General features: G+C 38.1%; 1 protein-coding gene across 1 annotated transcript in view; it reads left to right on the forward strand.

The window, feature by feature from the left end:
* The window catches only part of USH2A (usherin), a 484,310-nt gene that overhangs the window by 162,690 nt on the left and 303,247 nt on the right, over positions 1-18,373 (forward strand). The window contains 2 exon segments of the mRNA XM_088132494.1: positions 12,987-13,100; positions 16,449-16,610. Of these exon segments, the coding sequence (XP_087988620.1) occupies positions 12,987-13,100; positions 16,449-16,610 (276 nt within the window).

Raw genomic sequence — 18,373 nt, forward strand, 5'->3', positions numbered from 1 at the left:
TAAGCTTTATGATAGACAGTTAGTCAACAGATCTTGTATTGTGAAACACTACTTTGCTACCTGTGGAACAAACAAAGAAAGCCCACGGAAGTGACTTTCTGGCAACCCCTTCATCTCCAATATTGTCCAACAAGGTTGTTATATTTTCTACACAAGGATCCTTGTGTCTGTGTTTGCTGAAGAGCCCTATGTTTAAAAGGTAGGTGAAGCTTGGTGGGCAAACTATTTTTTAAAAGTCCACCAGCAAACAAAGAATTAAGCAGAAAGGTAGTTTGTAATAGTCCAAGATTTAACCAAGTCAGCAACAAGAGTTCCATCCACCAGAAGGTACCAAAAAGAGTACCAATCAGGCTTAAGTCCAAGAAATATTAACACTTCAATACTAGAGAGGCAGCCAATCACAGGAATATACTGAGGATAGACATTGTTTCCAGCAATGAGTCCTTCCAGATGGTAAGTTTTATCCTAGAATTTCTAAGTCTCAATCTTCCACAACTGCTTGGAAAGAACAATGTTCAAATATCCATATTCCCAAAGAACTTTTTTTTTAGGTGCAATGCTCTTGCTCTGGGAAAGTGATTTGGAATCTTCCTGGTTAGCATTTAGGGATTACATTATGGTATAGTTATTTTTCTCCTCATGTTGCCACCCAACAGCCCTCTTCAACATGACCCATACCCTGCATGAGAGGGATGAGTTATAGGATCACCTGCAGATTTACTCAGAGTTGGATTATGATTAGGCAAGTTCTAGTGAGGTTACAGAAGCTTTTATGTGGTTAGCTGGGACCGGTTTGAAACTGTAACTCCTGAGGAAGTGGACAAGATCTTCAGTATTCAAAGCTGACCACCTGTTTATTAAATCCATATCTCCCCTCGTTGGTGAAGGCCACCAGGGAGTAATATGTGGTTAGGTCCATGCCATAGCATCTGCTTCAAAAAGAGACCGGGTATTCCTGTAGACAGTAAAGATTACTTTGTTGGAGATAAACCAGATCTATTGCCAGAGTGATGAAGCAAGAAACACAACTCAGCTCCAAAACAAGCTGAGGGGAGAAGGAAACAACTCAGACAGACACCTCCTTAGTTTCACAGGAGTGGGAAGGAAGCAAAGCCCAATCAGACTTTCTTGGTCTGGCATAGTGTAATGGATGGCATAAGCGGGGAAGATTCTGGAATGGAAATTCAAGGTTGTCAGGAGGGGGGAGGGGCATTCCAGAACAAGCGCCTCCTCAGCCTGCAACAAGAGTGTGGGAAGACGAAGAGGATGAGGATGCCCCCCCCCTAGAGTCTCACGGGGTATATCCACTAGTTGCTTTAACATAGGCAAGATTTATTTAGACTAAATAAAGATTGCTTTAGTCTGGCAAGATTGATGTCAGGTTCAGCCCAAGAACAACGAGGCAATCCAGTGCAGTTCAGTTCTTTTATTAGCTCACACCCAACAGACAGAATCTCACCAGACTAAATTAGACTAAACCTATGCTAAAGCAACTAGTGGATATACCCCATGAGACTCCAGGGAGGGGCCATCCTCATCCTCTTCATCTTCCAACACTCTTGTTGCGGGGTGAGGAGGCTCTTGCTCTGGAATGCCTCTCCCCCCTCCTGACAACCTTGAACTTCCATTCCAGAATCTTCCCTGCTCATGCCATCCATTACACATAGTGAATCTGACAGGCCCTCAATTCCATGGAGTAGGGCTTTCACTGAGGATGTTTCATTTTTAATCTGCCATGTGGTTGCACTTCTCCCCATTTTTTAAATGTTGTAAACCCTCATGTGCCCCTTTTAAAATCCCCAAATCTGTTATGTATAAGATTTTATAATGAACAAACCATAATGTGGCTTATCTACATACAGCTTTCCATGCTATATGCACAGTGCCTCTGAGAGTTTCTAATAATGCTTCTTCCTACACTGTAAAGGAAACCTTGTAAGTAGGATTTAGGCATTTGTGTGTGTGTGTGTGTGTATGTATTATGTGTGTGTGTATATGTATGTGTGTGTGTGTGTGTGTGTATTTATTTATTTATTTATTTATAAATAAAGAGTTGGTTAAATTTTAGCAGTTCTAAGATTTCTCCTTTTGCCTGCCTTAGCAGGTTGATTGCAAAGCAATTTGCACAGCTGGTCAGGCCTGCAGGTGCTTGGAAATGTGTTAGATAGGTGACCGCCTACTAACATGTGAGTTAATGTGGTGGACAGGGAAAATCTCAGAGGAACTGAAATTCTGTTGGTTGTTAACTCAGGTTGTGCCAATAAATCAGGAAACCATACGGGTAGGATTACCTGTATTAGAAACATTTGTTTCCTTGATGGAGAAGATTATTTTAGCCTGAAAATACATTTTATTATTGCAAAGGAAAAGGCTGCAAATCATATATGTGGGAACTGTATTTTCTAACATTGAAAAGATAGTAGCTATTTTTGAAGTAAAAAACTATGGTTTGCCTTTTTTATTCTGCATTTCCTTTTGGAAATGTATCACCAACTTAGATCTTCCGTACTTGCTTCTTGTTATCCTCTTAGCAGTAGAAAGATACTCATATGAAGCTCCTGAAAGGTTTATCTTACAAGGCTGAAAACACTAAAATACATGCTGGGTTTCCTTTCTTTATTCAGCATCTTCTCAAAAGTGATAATAAGAAAGGAAATGCTTTAATTTTTTATGTATATTTAATGTTTCATATTTCGGGTTTAGACTTAATGAACTTCAGAGATATTTCTGAAAACAGAGATTTGCAGTGTGAGATACAAATAGATGCACTATTTCTGCATTTAAAAAAATAATGTGCAAACTATAATTGAAAAGCAATCACATGGATTTTTTGGTAGCTGATGTTTATTAATGGCTGTGCATAGTGCCAGCAAAGTGCAGGCAACATGAAGAGAGATTCAGAAATACCTCATACAACATGTATTTCAGTCATGGAATCTGCTATCATAAGATGTAATGACAGCCACCAACTTAGGTGGCTTTAAAAGATGATTAGACAGATCCGTAGAAAGGAAGGCTATCAGTAACTACTAGTTATGATAGTTACATGTACCCAGCTACTAGATGACTTAGAGAAGCCCACAAGCATACCTCTGAATACCAGTTATTCAACAGCACAAATGCAAGGATCCTGTTTAATTCATATTCCGCTTGTGGGCTTCTCTTGGCCATCTAGTTGGTGATATTGGGACATAATGTGGTCTAAATTATCTTCTTGTTACCTTCTTCCTTCATCAGGTAAAGTACTTTTTATCCAATCTTTAAATGAATTTCAGCTGTTCTGAGATAAGAGTGAAGGACAAATGAAATTGGGATTGAAACACAACAGTGGTTGCATTTGTATGCAGTGATTCTAGCAAGTCCTACATGTATGGGTATACAGTATCTGCTGAAGAGTCACATGCCTGTATGCCAAAGGGGGTAATGACTTTCCTGAATACTTTTCCTGGACGTTTCTTAACCTGAACTTTGCTTCTTTTGCAAATGAGATTTCAAGCCTCAGTGAAATAGATCTGCAGCCAGGCAGGTGGAAAAAAGCTTTTCCTGCTTGGTGCTCAATATTTACCATTGTGTTATCTAATACACATTCTAACAATCGGTATTGCCAAATCAAAATTCTCACATTTATTTCCTTTCCTCCACGCAGATACTTGCATCCTACTAGTTGTACCCTGTTTCAACATTTCTGATGTCTATGCAAATACAGTTCATTGAATGACTTCATTTCTGGACTGAAATAACTCAGGCTACCTGGTTTATGTTTATATAGGAGGTTTTATATTACTATTTGCTATAAAACTATCAGGGTGAAGTACATCAAAATAATACTGTAATACTATAAAATTTAACTAAATGTCTTTTAAAAAAACAATCACTACAATATCTAGGTAATGACTTGCACTATTTTGCATTTTCTCTTTAATCAACAATGCTAAAGGAGAGATGAGACTATTTTTTTTTTTAAAAGGAAATTAAATTTTTAAAGTTCAATACAATTACTTAAAAATCCAATAAAACAGTTGTAAAAATTACACAGGAGTTCAGGATCAGAATAGAACAGAAAACAGCTTGTCACCCCCCACCCCAACCCCTGTATGGTACCAGGAGGTTAGTATGGCCCTTCTGGGTGCCTTTTACCAGGCTGATCTGGGTCAGACAGTGGGAACAATATCACACAGTTGCATTGTAATCTTCCTGAAAGAGACACAATTTGTCAAGGAAAAAGATCAAAGCAGGGAAGAACAAAATTATAATTCATTGTAACCCATTGGAAAGGATAATAGAAAAGGTAACAAAGTAGGGAGCATCAAGTCTCAGTATTAAAGCCTACCTTTGAAGAAGGGACAGCCAGAGCTTTGATATCCTGGTTGTGAGCCATCACTGGCTATGAACAAAGCTCAGTTGCTATCCTCTGTTAAATCTTTCCTTTGATTGTCGAAGTTAGAAAGTCCCCATCCCATCTCTTTTGTATGCTGCAATCACTCTAATCGCTAGTACAATGGAAGTATTGTAACTTTTCTCTGATTTTGCCTACGGTATTGTGTGGAAGATGCAGTATTCTGCTCTCCTTACATGAGGACACACTAGAAAATTAGGAGTAAAATAATTTCATATGCTATGCCATCAGTGTGCCAGCTTCTACCCACTTTTAAGTGATATTCTCAGCAAAAAATACATTCTTCAGTGCAGAAAATGTGACTGATACATTTACTGAGAAGATATTTCCTGTAACATTTTCTCAAATGTGTAAACTCAGAAAGTGTCAGGAAATAATCTTTGATTTCTATATTTACAAAAGACATAACTTTATGTACTCTACAATCCTTATCAGTTGTAGAATGAAAAATAATTCTAATAATTTGGAGATATCAGGCAGTTCATACTTCCCAGATTACACATTGATCCATTTGACAGAGTTAAAGGACACTCTCTAGGAGGACAGCAAAAGATCTGAGAGGTCCACAGATTACCAACTGCAGAGAATGAGATTTGCTATGAGGTTCTCTAATATTACAAATGCCCAGTGCTGGGGGGTTTTTTTGTTTTTGTTTTCCTTCCTATCTCAGTATTCTCCAATCTCAACTTCTGAGCAGGGAAGAACTATAACAGACAACTTTATTGGGCAGATCAGGTTTCTGATAAAGCATTTAATTGATAATTGCAAGATTTCTTTCTTGGTTGTTCATTGTTAGGTCAGCTGCATCTTTATATAGAATTGGGCAACTCTCATCCACAGCTGCAGCTCAATCCCAGAGATAAATGAGTTTGATTTAAGGAGTTGCCGACAGGTATATCCCTGTGTAGCCTGTGCTCCAAAGCACCTTTTTGCCTTTGAGTCTGAAACACCGCACAGCTCTGTCAAGAAGGTGTCATTCTTTGAATCCATTGTTATGTTCTTCCATTTCTTCTGTTGAAGTTCTTCTTTCTCTTCCTCTTCCTCTCCTCCTCCTCCTCCTCTGGGAGTGGGTGGTGGGGTGGTGGATACCATTTCAATCTTCTAAAGATTTCTTCTTTTTCTAAAAGCTTTGTTGTCAGTGTTTGGTCTCAGTAGTAGCTTTCTGATCTGCTATATGCATTCTAGAGTGGTTTTGAATAAGTCCCAAGCATTCTGGAAGAATTTAACTCTCTTGACTCTTTACATTTATGTATACCAATCCATCAGAGAGCCACTTTGGTGTAGTGGTTAAGGCACTAGGCTAGAAACTGGGAGACCGCGAGTTCTAGCCCTGCTTTAGGCACAAAGCCAACTGGGTGACCTTGGGCCAGTCATTGTCCCAGCCCTAGGAAGAAGGCAATGGCAAACCACTTGCCAAGAAAACTGCAGGGACTTGTCCAGGCAGTCACCAGGAGTCAAAACTGACTCAAAAGCTCACACACACATACCAATCCATCACCTTTGAAGTTCCAACTGACAAATCTTAAAAATCTAACAACATTTTGATTTTTACTGATTCTACCGTAACAGTCTTAGTCTTTTTGTCTCAGCTGCACAAACATAAAGTCAGCTTTAGCATAAAAGGAAAATTGGATTCTCTGGCCATAGCTTTTGCGCTATCAGATAATCTAATGTAAATGCAGCAGAAGATACAGTGTCAGAGCAGGGTCAAGAGTGGCATCATAGAAGTTGCCTCTAATCTTCTAGTGATGGAAAGGAGCACTTTGAAAGTGCATTCAATAAGCATAAAGTAAGCATTATTGATGTTTTCAAAGTGTTAGGATCCCATGTAATGCAGGAGTGTTGGCATCTCTATTAAGCTCTTTGGCACCAGCTGATCCGGAGATCTCACCACTAAGCGCTAATGCGTTTTGCATTAACGCTTAACACTGAAAAAGTGTGATTCACTTACCACAGTATGGTAGGATAAAGAAAAGAGAAGCAACAATACATTTCAGCTATCTGCATCCAGCAAATGGATCAATCAAATATCTAAATGTGACATTTGCATGGTTTTAGAATACATCAGAAGGAGCTATTTAATTTATAATGGATGATCTTTAGGTATTTAATTCTACTGAATGTAGGGATGACACTGCAACATTATATAGAACTGCACTGATTTTGTTGTACCCTGATATGTTTGAGGTGGCCTTTCAAAGGAAGAGGAAAATGTCTCTTCTGAAGCCAAGTGACACTTTTCATTTTCTATTTTAATGTGCATGCATTTATAGTCTAAATATACCATTCCTTTGGAAGCATTTGTACTGTTTCTTCACCACATGTGAGGAAGAATTCCAGTTGGTGTGCATTTTTAAATGAATGGACTTAATGCACATTCCCTGGAGTAATTTAGGAAAGTATCACCGGAATGTGCATTTCTCCAAATTCTGCCATGCAGTTTTTGGCTCAAACATTGCACATAAAATGTGCCTTTTATAAAAATGTGTGTAAAAAATCCAAATGTCTGTATATGTCTCTTTTGAAAAATACTGGGTTGATGCAGAAATTGAATGGAACACGTAGAACAAACTGACATGGATCAAAAATAGACTGATATGGGTATTGTGCTCCTGTTTTCATTCTGTGATTTCACCGTGATAAACTAGATGATATCATGTCACTAGATGTTGGCCCTCAAAAATGTGGGGGGGTGAATATCTTCTTCATGCCCAGGTACATCCGTTGCTCCTGCAAATACCTAAGGGATTATTTGGCAGGCCCTCTCTGCCAATGTTCCTTTCCTAAAAAAGAAGCACCAGTGTGCAGAAGCACCAGTGTTCAGGGTTGCTGGGAAGAAACAGTAGAGGCTGAAGGTTACTGGAACATCACTTCCCACTTCCCTTGGTGTTAACTGATACCACTGGCTACAAAAGCCATTATGACTCCTGCAATTGTCTCCTTTGCAAATTTAAGCTCTGGGAACATGGTAGAAGAGTACCTAAGTCTGGATAATAACTTCTTGCTTCAAAGAATCTCTCACAGTGTTGTCCCCATTAGGTAGATCAGACCATGAAATCAACCCCCAGGATGGCTAAAACTAGTTTATTTGATTGATTGATTGATTGATTGATTGATTGATTGATTATGTGCCATCAAGTCAGTGTTGAATCTTAACAACCACATACAGTAGATAGATTTTCTCCATGACAATCTCTCCCTAACCTGGTCTTTCAGGTCTTCTGATGATACACCCATCACCACTGTAACTGAGTCCATCCATCTTACTGCTGGTTGTCCTCTTCTTCTCTTTCCTTCCACCTTTCCCAGCATCAGAGGATTCTCTAGAGAGCTAGGTCTTTGCATAATGTATCTGAAGTAGGATAATTTGAGCCTGGTCATTTGTGCCTTTAGTGAGAAGTCTGCGTTGATACTTTTATTGAGATTAGCTATAATAACAGAATCTTGCAAGTCTGATTGTGCTATACCTCCTCCTCCTCCTTATACTCCAGTGAATTAGGGAGCATCTGTCTGGGCTGCTTCCAAGTGTTATCTCAATGTCCTGGACTTAAAAAATGCTTCAGCCTTTTTTGCCTAGACAACAGAGCTCGTATATCTCTGTCAAGGTCATCCTCCTTATTCTCTACATGTAGCCCCATCTCTGATTTTTGTTGGCTGAACTGAACTGGGTAAGCTATTCACTTGATCATTTTGAATCAGACCAATTATTAGTTAACTGCATGACTTTTTATATAAATAATGAGCATTTTCAACTTGTTGAGAAAAATTAAGTGAATAGCTGTACCCCTTCTTATAGTCCTATCTCCTAGCCCAGTCCAATATGTGCTATTTTGCAGAATTAAATAGTGCTATTAAGATCCTATTATCACAAATTATTGTTTATGTTCTCATTGTTCTGTTTAACCCACACATTATATTTAGATTTCATTTAAATATGCTTGTTTTTAATTTGATTTGCTTTGATTTTGCTACTATACAGATTGTGTCCCAATAATTGTGTTTCAAAATAACTTCTGCTTGGATGCCTTTTTTAACAATTGTTTGGTACTCTTGCCATTAGATCCTTTTCTTTTAAACCCTTTAAAGCTGTTTTTTTTTTTTTAACTATTCCTAAGGGAAGTGAGCAGAAAGTGTCCAAAGAAGGACATCTCTCTAGTCCTGAAAAAATCAGGTGTGATTATGAGATGGACTGTGTGGGAGGTTTTGCAGGATCGCTTCCATGTCGCATCTGAGTCACAAACTTCTGTTGCTTCCCCTCCCTGCCCCTGCAATGACAAGGGCAATCAGCAGAACACAGGTCTCTGGACTTACCCTTAAACGTACAGGAACTGCTGTATCAAAAAAATGCCATTTTTCTTCTCTGTAGTTTGGTAAGCTACTTTTTCTTCCTCTCTCAGCTGCCAACCAAGCTGTTTGGCTGGCTTCTGCTGTAATCGGTTCTCCTTCATTATGTTAATCTGTGGGCGGAAAGATTTCTGTCATCTTCAAATCACTTGTACAGCAATGGTAAACACCTTGGCCTGTCTGTAATTGGACAGGTGTCTGCATTCGTGTCACCCCAGCTTTTAATTCAATTAAAGAACTGGCTGCTCTGCTCTCATTACTTCCTCATTTGCTCAGCGCTCCAGTCAGTCACTGAAATTTATACTCAGCGCCTGCCTATCCTGCACATAAAGGCAGCCCCCACTACTGGGATCATCACTGAGGTATCATGCACGTGTTAATTTACAACAGAGCAAATTGAATTATGCATTGTCATGAGAGTGATGTTATAACATGTTTGAGGAAAAAAAACTCACTATAAAATTTTACTATAAAGTGTAATTGTCCATCAGTTGTAAGAGCTGAGTGAGTATTGGGGTGTGGGATATGATGTCTCAGAAATCACCATCCCTGAATACTTGGCTCCATTCTATGTTGGCTAGGCCTAGGCAGGAAAGCCCACATGTTGGAGCTCACCACCAATGTGTGTGGAGCTCCACATAGTTATATTCTGGATAGCGTTTGGATCATAATTGGATAGATTGTAAGATATTGAAAGCGGAAGGATTCTTTGGGCCTTCAGGTTAAAAGCAGCATATATGAAAATGCTACTTATAAGAATATTATCATTGATGTTAAAAAAAAAAAAAGTATGACTTCTGAAGCAATTATCTGTCAAATAGTTTTATTTTACATAATTTATCAAATGCAAATTCTCACCTAGGAATAAACATAAAAAATAGGACCTGAAGTCCCCCCCCCCCCGTCTAACTTTATTCTCCTCTGAACAATTTGAACAATTTCCAGTATATATAATTGGTCTTTTAAACAAAAATGGTTTTTTAAGTCATTGAGCATGCAGTTTGCATTAACAAACCAAGAGGCAGGGAATTTCTTTCACTCTCTTTGTAATTAGATTATGCCAAAAGTTGCAGTCTTTAAAAAATCCACATGGTAGATTATGGATAGTAAATCAGTAAATTGAAGGTACCTCTTTTTCTCCCCAATGATGGAAACCTTTGGAAGTAAATTAAAAATCTAATACAGACATTTTGACACAATGACCCCATGAAACTGAATAATGTCATTTGTTAAATATGGATGTAAAGTTAAGAGTGTGCAATGAACTGAACTCAAACGCAGCAATGATGCCTATTTGGTATGCAAAGCAAGTTTTCAATTTTATTGAAATAGGCTGTATTTAATTATTAGTAATATTTAATTTAATATCTGTTTAGAAAGACAAACCTTGAAGCTTTACTTTAGTTTATCTGAGGAAAATGAAAGAAGGAAAGAAGGGAAGGAGGGAGGAAGGAAGGGAGGGGAAAGATGGAGAAAGTATTGTTTGGTGCTGGCTTCTAAAATAATAATTCGGTTTTCAAGAAAACAAATTACACTTGTTAGAATATAAAATAAAACTCAAATTTTCATTTCTTCATTTTTTAATGATTTGGTTCTTATGGACAGGTCCCTATCAGATCTGAATAGATCTTTCAGGTACTTATAAGTCTCATAGGGGTAGAGGATCTGCTGCATATTCAGGCAACCTTTTGATAGCTGAGGGTTACACTTAAACCCTTTCATTTGTTTGGGAGTGATCCTAGGTGTGCAGGTTTATATAACATGCAAGGGTAAAGCCAGAGAATAGGATTTTCTGTTCCTTTCTGTTTTGTTTTTGGGGGAGGAGGAATTCTAAGTTTTTCTTTTTTTCTTTTGGGGTTTTTGTTACTGTTTTTGTTTCTTACCTCAAAGTATGAAGAAATCACACTAATTAATTTCATCCACTTTGATTGGAAGCGGCTTTTGAAGGTTGCAGAAAAGAGTTTTTTTGGGTAGGGGTTCTCCAATTTTTAACTGCTGAAATAGTTTTGTGATTCTGTCCCAGCAGATTTCTCTATCTAGAAGGATACCTCAATTCCTTGGAAGTTATTTCACAGACCTGGTAGTTTTGTTATGAATCCAGTTTCAATGTGGAACAAAAAAATGACTCGGAATGTATATAATTTGTACAAGTGACTTGATATTTTGGGGAATTGATAGCAGTGAAACTTTTAGGTCACTTTTTAGAGTTCAGGTGACAGTAAACCAATTGCAAGGTCCCATTTTACTTTTTCAGAGTTGATAATAATGAAGAAATCTCAGTGCTTTGCTGCCATCAAATCTGTTCAGTTCTATTCAGCTGACAATCTGAAAGCTGTGTTAGCTTTTCCACCAGAATCCAAAATAGGCAAGCAATAGAACCTTAAAAAAAATCACAATGGCCCAGTTGTCCTTGCATTCTGTGATAAAGTATCTTACATTTGCATTTAATTATAAGTACTGTATGACCATCTAATTAGATTGTAAGGAATTTGTTTTTTCAGTCTATGCAATCTGAGAATATGGGCACATTATTTGGAAGTCTGAAGCCCATCAGCTGTTATATTGATCATAAGAATTGTAAAAGGGAAGATTTTAAATTAGAAGTAGTGAATACCCCTGGATGGAAAGTGTATTCATAGGTCATCTTAAATAAACAGTAGTGCAGTCCTATGCTACAGAAATCTACTATTATGCCTTATGTATTTGAACAACTACCTTCCAATCTATAATCACTTGTTCTTGTGCAACATATTGTTGTTGTAGCCTCTCTTAGCTTAATTTTTTTTTTTTTTTTGGTACTTTACTGGCTGTTTAAATTCATTCCAGCCTGGTCTAAGGATAGAAACCCTAATGGATGACAGTAGTGTAGCAGCCTTAGTTCCTCTAGACGTTTCCCACTATATTTAAATACAAATCAGGCATTATCACTCACTGGAGAAATCTGTCATTGATTTCTTTTCAAGTGAGATGGTATGAGTTGCAGCACAAATTGACCCTCCCCCCCCCAAAAAAGGGGAGGAATGCACAAAATATACTAGCATCTATTTCAGAAATATTTCTTGATTCAAAAATTGCACCAAATATGTATGTATGTATGTATGTATGTATGTATGTATGTATGTATGTATATATATTCATGCATTTGGTAAAGTTGGTTACAAAAATGTATTTGGGAAAATAAGAGAAATCTTCAGGTATAATGGCTTGATTTGGCAAAATGAATTATGCCTCAACAGGGAGCTAAATATTTTTTGGCTCAAAATCAAGTAAAAAATGTTTGCATTCAGAGACAGTTAAGTACACTTGCTATGGATTCTTTGCATCTGTGCCACCTGAATAGTTCAATCTCACCTGGTTTATAATGAGCACTATACTTTTAAGAACTGAGAACTTCTTCAGAATTGGCTTTATTTTTCCCTCCCATCAACTTTTTCTTATACCTTTGCATTGCAAACTTAAAGGCAGGAATTACCTTGGTCCTGATATTTGCAAGTTGGGGGGCTGGTTTAACAAAGAGCAGAGCAAAAGCACTTTAAAGAAATAAATGTTAAATGAAGCTTTGTGCTTCTAGTAAGGAAAGGCTCTTCAGACTTTCCTGTGGCTGATAGTTACACAAATGTGCATGTTAATTGCAATCACACAATTAATGTCTTATCAAGTGACAAGATGCCCTCTGTGTTCTGCTGAAGTACAAGATATAGATAGCATGGCACAGGTTCTACATAAAGTACACAGGCTGATTAATAAAGGGAAGTCAAGGATAAGGCACTGGGCACAATCTAATTTTATCTTGCACGTTCAGACTTATTTGTTCATAGTTTTCAAACAACTAAATAATAATAATACTATATTTGTTATGCACCTCTAAGGAGGCTCGATACAAAATAAAATACAACATCAGGAATTAATACAGTAACTCTCTACACACCTCTTTAAAATCATATCTAAAGTATAGTGTTTCACTAGCTTGAATGGTCTGTAACACTGAAAACAGTTATTACAACCTGTATCTAAATAACAATGTATTTCAATAGGATGAAAGTGAAATTGAAGTGTCCTGCTTAGATCAAACCCCCCTGGAACCTCAAGAGGCTAGCAAAATTTCTTAGCTGAAGCTCAACACATTTGTCTCTGTTATAAACATACAATGTATAATTAGACTCACTGTTGTGTTAAATTATCTTAAGATATATCTGCATGCTATCTTTGCCTATTGTACACCCAGCATGGATTCTTTCTGTTGCAGGCCTGCTGACAGGTTTGCGTCCGTTTGCAAACTATGCTGTAACCCTAATGGCTTGCACTTTGGCAGGCTGTACCGGGAGCTCACATGCCTTGAACATCTCCACTCCACAAGAAGGTAAAGTAATTTCAAAGGTCTTGACTTCCACATTTCAGTCATGAATAATAAAATAGGAAAGGAGCTAAATGCTGCAAAGCCATTTGCTGGAAAACCCCAACCTAATTTGATGACAAAGTGCATTGCCAGACCATAATTGCTCCATTTTTTGGGGGGTGCTAAAATGAATCAAACTCCATACCCTTTAATGACATGCATCTTTAATAGCTGTAATGCAGATTAATGGGCTTTTTAATTGCTGTTACATTGTTCATGCAAGAGCCTTGTCATTAATATGAAGCATCTGAAAGATTAATGAAAGCTTCCTCATTTTACTATGGCTCAGAAGTAAATCTAGAGACAGTCTGACTAAAAAGAATTGATTGTATGGCACAGTATGAAATTGAGAATCAAACGGTTGATTTCCATGGTCTCTTTTAACTGCTAAACACCAGCACAGGCAACAATTATTTCAGCCTGATGGAACCTCAAAATGCCAATTGGGCCATTTATTAATCTGTTGTACTTGAAACTTAAAAGTTACAAGCTTAAATTATAGTTTCTGAAGCTGGCATTAACCACGAGAGCTGCAAGGAAGAGAAAATGTGTCCCAGCTCTGTCTTTACAGTGAGACCATCTCAATAACTTCTGTGCATCAATTATTGAAGAGTTCTCAAAAAAAATTGCAGGACTTAAACATAAGCTTAAACATAAAAGGACATAATATAACTTAGTTTTTAAATTCATGCCAATCTAAATCCAGAGTTTTCCTCATGAAATAACATTACTTTGGTTATTGATTAAAAGTTTATATAGAAAATATATATCTTTTAGAGAATGATGCTATGTCAGAATCAGGTAAAATATTCATAAACTATGTGGCAATTGCCAAAGATAATTTTTTTTCCATATTCAGTTTATTGTATGTTCAGCTACTACACAGTTCAGTCCTAAACGACTAATAACTTGGACAATGTCCAATAAATATAGATGTTCAAAAGAAGTAAAACACATACTTTCCTATAATCCTTATCTCAATTTAAGGAGAAGGCAATAATTACAGGATACAATAGGCACCTCCACTTTCTTATCACTGGCTGGTGGTTAAAAGAACCTCCAGTTCTGCAGTCCATTGGTAAATATTTCTTGTTCACAGACAAACCCAAACTCATGTGTACATATGGGAACTGATGGTAGAGTCCTTTTCACAGAGGTATAGATTGCCCAGAGCAGATTTATGCATGGTTGTTTCACAAATTTGGCCATCCTCCTTTCATCTAAATGGGAATTAATTAGTTCAGTCTTTGACTCCAGCTCAAATCAGTAGGGAATCTTAAGCTCAAACAAGTGCTCATGCTTACAAGCAAGAGGAAAGATTAACTCAGGTGAAGATCAAAGTTCAAAAGATTTACATGTTTATTTCATAGAAGCTTGAGGGACGCTGTAAGTTTAGATGGCATTCATTTATGCATTTAGCTGATTTATAATAGCTCTGGGTCTTGTACCTGTTAGTCCCGCTAACTTCTGTCAGAATGGAAAACTTGAAACATCCAAGTTACTCTGGATGTCAATTGATTCTCTTTCTAGGCTCCCAGTTTATACTCTGCTTCTGTCCCAAGGTTCTTCCATGTTCCAGAGGGCTGATTATGAATTTCACAAGCTGTGAATCCATTAAATGTACAAAATTAGCCTTTTCTCAATAGTAGTATTGGTGAGCTCATAGGCTTTGTACAGGAATAATACATAATTTGGAACAGTATACTCTAGAAAAATATGGGACCAGATTTTGAAAGTTCTTGTTACTAATAGTTGATGTACCTAGCTGGTAATTAATCATTTAACCTATTAGGAAGTAACAGCTCTGAAATAAGTATTTCTTGCTTTTGGCTAAATGTGAGACTTTCAGTATTTGGAAATATGATATATCATGTGGAACTAAATAGGTGTAAATATCTAAATTGGTGCTTGAGACAGATGATTTTCACATATTCCCATTTAACATGAATTGGGGGGGGGCGCTGTTTGTAAGAAGTTTTAGTTTTATGAATATCTTTGTGAACTCTTCTCAGATGTCATTCACAGTTTGTTCTTCTACTTCAAAATGTACCCTTTAATTATCTGTTCAGATAAGTCCTATTCTAAATCCCTAAATCCAGTTAGCACCTCCAAAAGTATTCTAAATACCCTCTCAGGTACATTAGTAAATTGATAACTTAATGCTTTACTACCATTTGTCAATAAGAATTAGATTATTTGTGGATCACTATGACAAAAACTAATACATAAATATGCAGTTCCAGAATTATAATCAAAATTAGTTAACATGATTATATTTGGAGTCAGATTTTCTAAAAAAACAAAACAAAACAAAACAGGAAGCTTTTATTTCCTTTCAAAATGATTGATATAGTCAAAACAAGCATTCTACAAGTGATTGAGAAAATAATTGCATTTATGCAAACATTGTCATTATATAATGATTTTTTTTTTCCTTCACAAAAATCAAATAAAGCCATGGAGAGAGTAGGTTTTACCCCTGCAAAGGGTTGGACACAAAGTCAATGTAAGCAATTTCTGTTTGGAGATGCTCATATTGCATGCATAGTAAAAATACATTGAAGATATCAGAAGACTGACAACAATCATATGCTTCAGCTATCATTTCCGCATGCATCATTTAGCATGCACATTGCTAACCAATATTGCCTGATGGTATACAGAAAACTTGTGAACAATCAGATTATCTTCTCAGATTCACAAAGTTGACCCCTACTGGGAGAATGCAAAAGACATCACCAAGTTCAATGAATGCAGCTATGACATTTGGGAGATCATCTTCCATGCTGACAAGACCTTACAAAGCTTCCTGGCTGCTACTTTAAATTTCTTCTTTCTACAGAACAGTTATGTAGTTAATTATAAGTCTGCATATTGTGCTATTTCTCACACAGTGCTTTGTACACTGGTCAAACTAGAAAAACAGAATTCATTTACTTAAGTGCACTCTAAATACATGTTGAGAGCCAGTTTAATTAAGGCACCAGGCTAGAAACTGGGAGACTTCTACTCCCACCTTAGGTACAAAGCTAGCTGGGTGACCTTGGGCCAGTCACTCTCTCTCAGCCCTAGGAAGAAGGCAAAGGCAACCCACTTCTGAAAATGTTGCCAAGAAAACTGCAGGGCCTAGTCTAGACAGTCACTAGGAGTTGACACTGATTCAAAGGCACCGAAAATAAAAGTCAGTTTTATATTTTGAAATATTTGCATACATATAAAGGTAAGTAATCTAAAACATATGGTTCTAAATCATACATCTCATCTGATCATGAAGCCATCTTTTTTAACGTATTTTTTTATTTCTTTCTACAGCTCCACAAAATGTCCAGCCACCCATAGCTGTTTCATTCCCCACATCTTTATGGTTGAGTTGGGATCCTCCAAAAACACCAAATGGGATAATAACACGGTACATTTTATATATGGAAGCTCAACAAATTTATACTGGAAATGAAACCAAGTTTATTGTCAAAGGTGAGTTGTTTGGGGAGAAAATTTACATAATCACCAGAGGTTACCATATAGACCTTCCCCTAGGTTTGCCTGATTATCCATTCAGAATTAAACTTCAGATTGAGTCAAGTGTGGGACATAATAGGCCATTGCTTACACATGTTAGCTAAGTGTGTATGGGTTGTCCAGGGAGGGGTCACACCTCTGGTAGAGGGGCCTGCCATGCCCTTTCTAGGGCTGCTTGTTCACCTTTGGCTCCCACCTGACACTCAGCTCTCCAAGAAGCTGTAACACACACAGGAGCCACACCCAGGTAAACTGTCTTGGCAGACAGGCCAAACCAAGTGAGGGTAATCGATGGATCTTCGACCCTGGGTGGAGTAGGGGATTTGTCTATCCCAGCATGTGAAATCTAGCCCTGGCAGATTGAGCGGAGGAGACCAATCAATGGTCCAATGGTCAAGAAGGCAGGTCCAGCAGGCACTGTGGAGCACTAAGAGCACAACAAGACACTTAGACATCCTGGCCATCCACTGCAGCAGGAGAGGTCTCCAGCCATAACGGTTGTCCATGCTACTGGATTAAGATCTCTTATGCCAAGAGAGTGGGACTGCCCCTGTGCAATGGCTGTTCCACTTAAAACTCCATCACACACAGCTTTCTGTTGTGCAGTTCATCTTCATCTACAATTCATCTACAATTCATCTCAGTCCAAACCTAATTCATTGAGCCGTGCAGTGATGGGAGAGTGGAGAAGCAACAGGTGGAGATGACCACTGACTGTTGTAGTCACAAATCTGCACATGGGTGGCCCTTGGACCAGTGGTCATTCATCTCAGTACCTGGAGCAGCAGAGATGTCCGGCAGCATCCAAGGTGACTGGGTAGCCCTTCTAGGATAGCACTGCCCACCTCACTTGAGGGAGGGGGTTAGAAAAGGTACCCTAAACATTGCCCACTCCACAACATCTGGCTAGCTAACCATGGCTGGCAAATTATCTCCTTAGCAGTCAAGCATCATGAAAAACAAAACTCATTTTTGGAGCCTGGAACATCTGCACCTTGCTGGATAGAGATAAGGTGTCAAGGCCTGAAAGACGAACAGCACTCATAGCAGCTGAACTTCACCATTATAATACTGACATTGCTGCACTCAGTGAGACCAGGCTGGCAGACAAGGGTTCATTACAGGAAGTAGCAAGTGGATATACCTTCTTTTGGAAAGGGAATCCACAGACTGATGGAGTGGGTTTTGCAATCAAAACTGCTCTGCTGAAGAACATCTCTACCCTACCCACTGGAATAAATGAGTGCATTATGAAGTTCCGCTTTCCTCTCAGCAAGTCCCGATATATCACCATTGTCAGTGCCTACACACCAACTCTCATGAGTCCAAACGAAGACAAGGACGATTTCTACAAAGACCTGGACCAGATTATTTGAACAACCTCCATCAGTGACAGACTCATCATTTTGGGTGACTTCAGTGCCAGAGTGGGGACAGACAATGACAAATGGGATGGAGTCCTCAGGAGACATGAGGTGGTAAAACTAAATAGCAATGGCCTGCTGCTTCTGAGCAAATGTGCCGAACACAACCTCTGCATTACTAACATGATGTTCACACTTACAAACAAGTACAAAACTACCTGGATGCATCCCAGATCCAAACATTGCCACCTACTTGACTTTGTCATAGTACATCAGCACAACCTTAAAAACATCACCATCGCCCAAGCCATGCAAGGTGCTGAGTGCTGGACAGATGACAGGTTGGTCCAGTTG

Source organism: Python bivittatus, unplaced genomic scaffold, assembly GCF_059951505.1.
Source record: "Python bivittatus isolate LINGU-HERP-01145 unplaced genomic scaffold, Pbiv_v1 ctg000020_np1212, whole genome shotgun sequence".
Taxonomy (NCBI): domain Eukaryota; kingdom Metazoa; phylum Chordata; class Lepidosauria; order Squamata; family Pythonidae; genus Python; species Python bivittatus.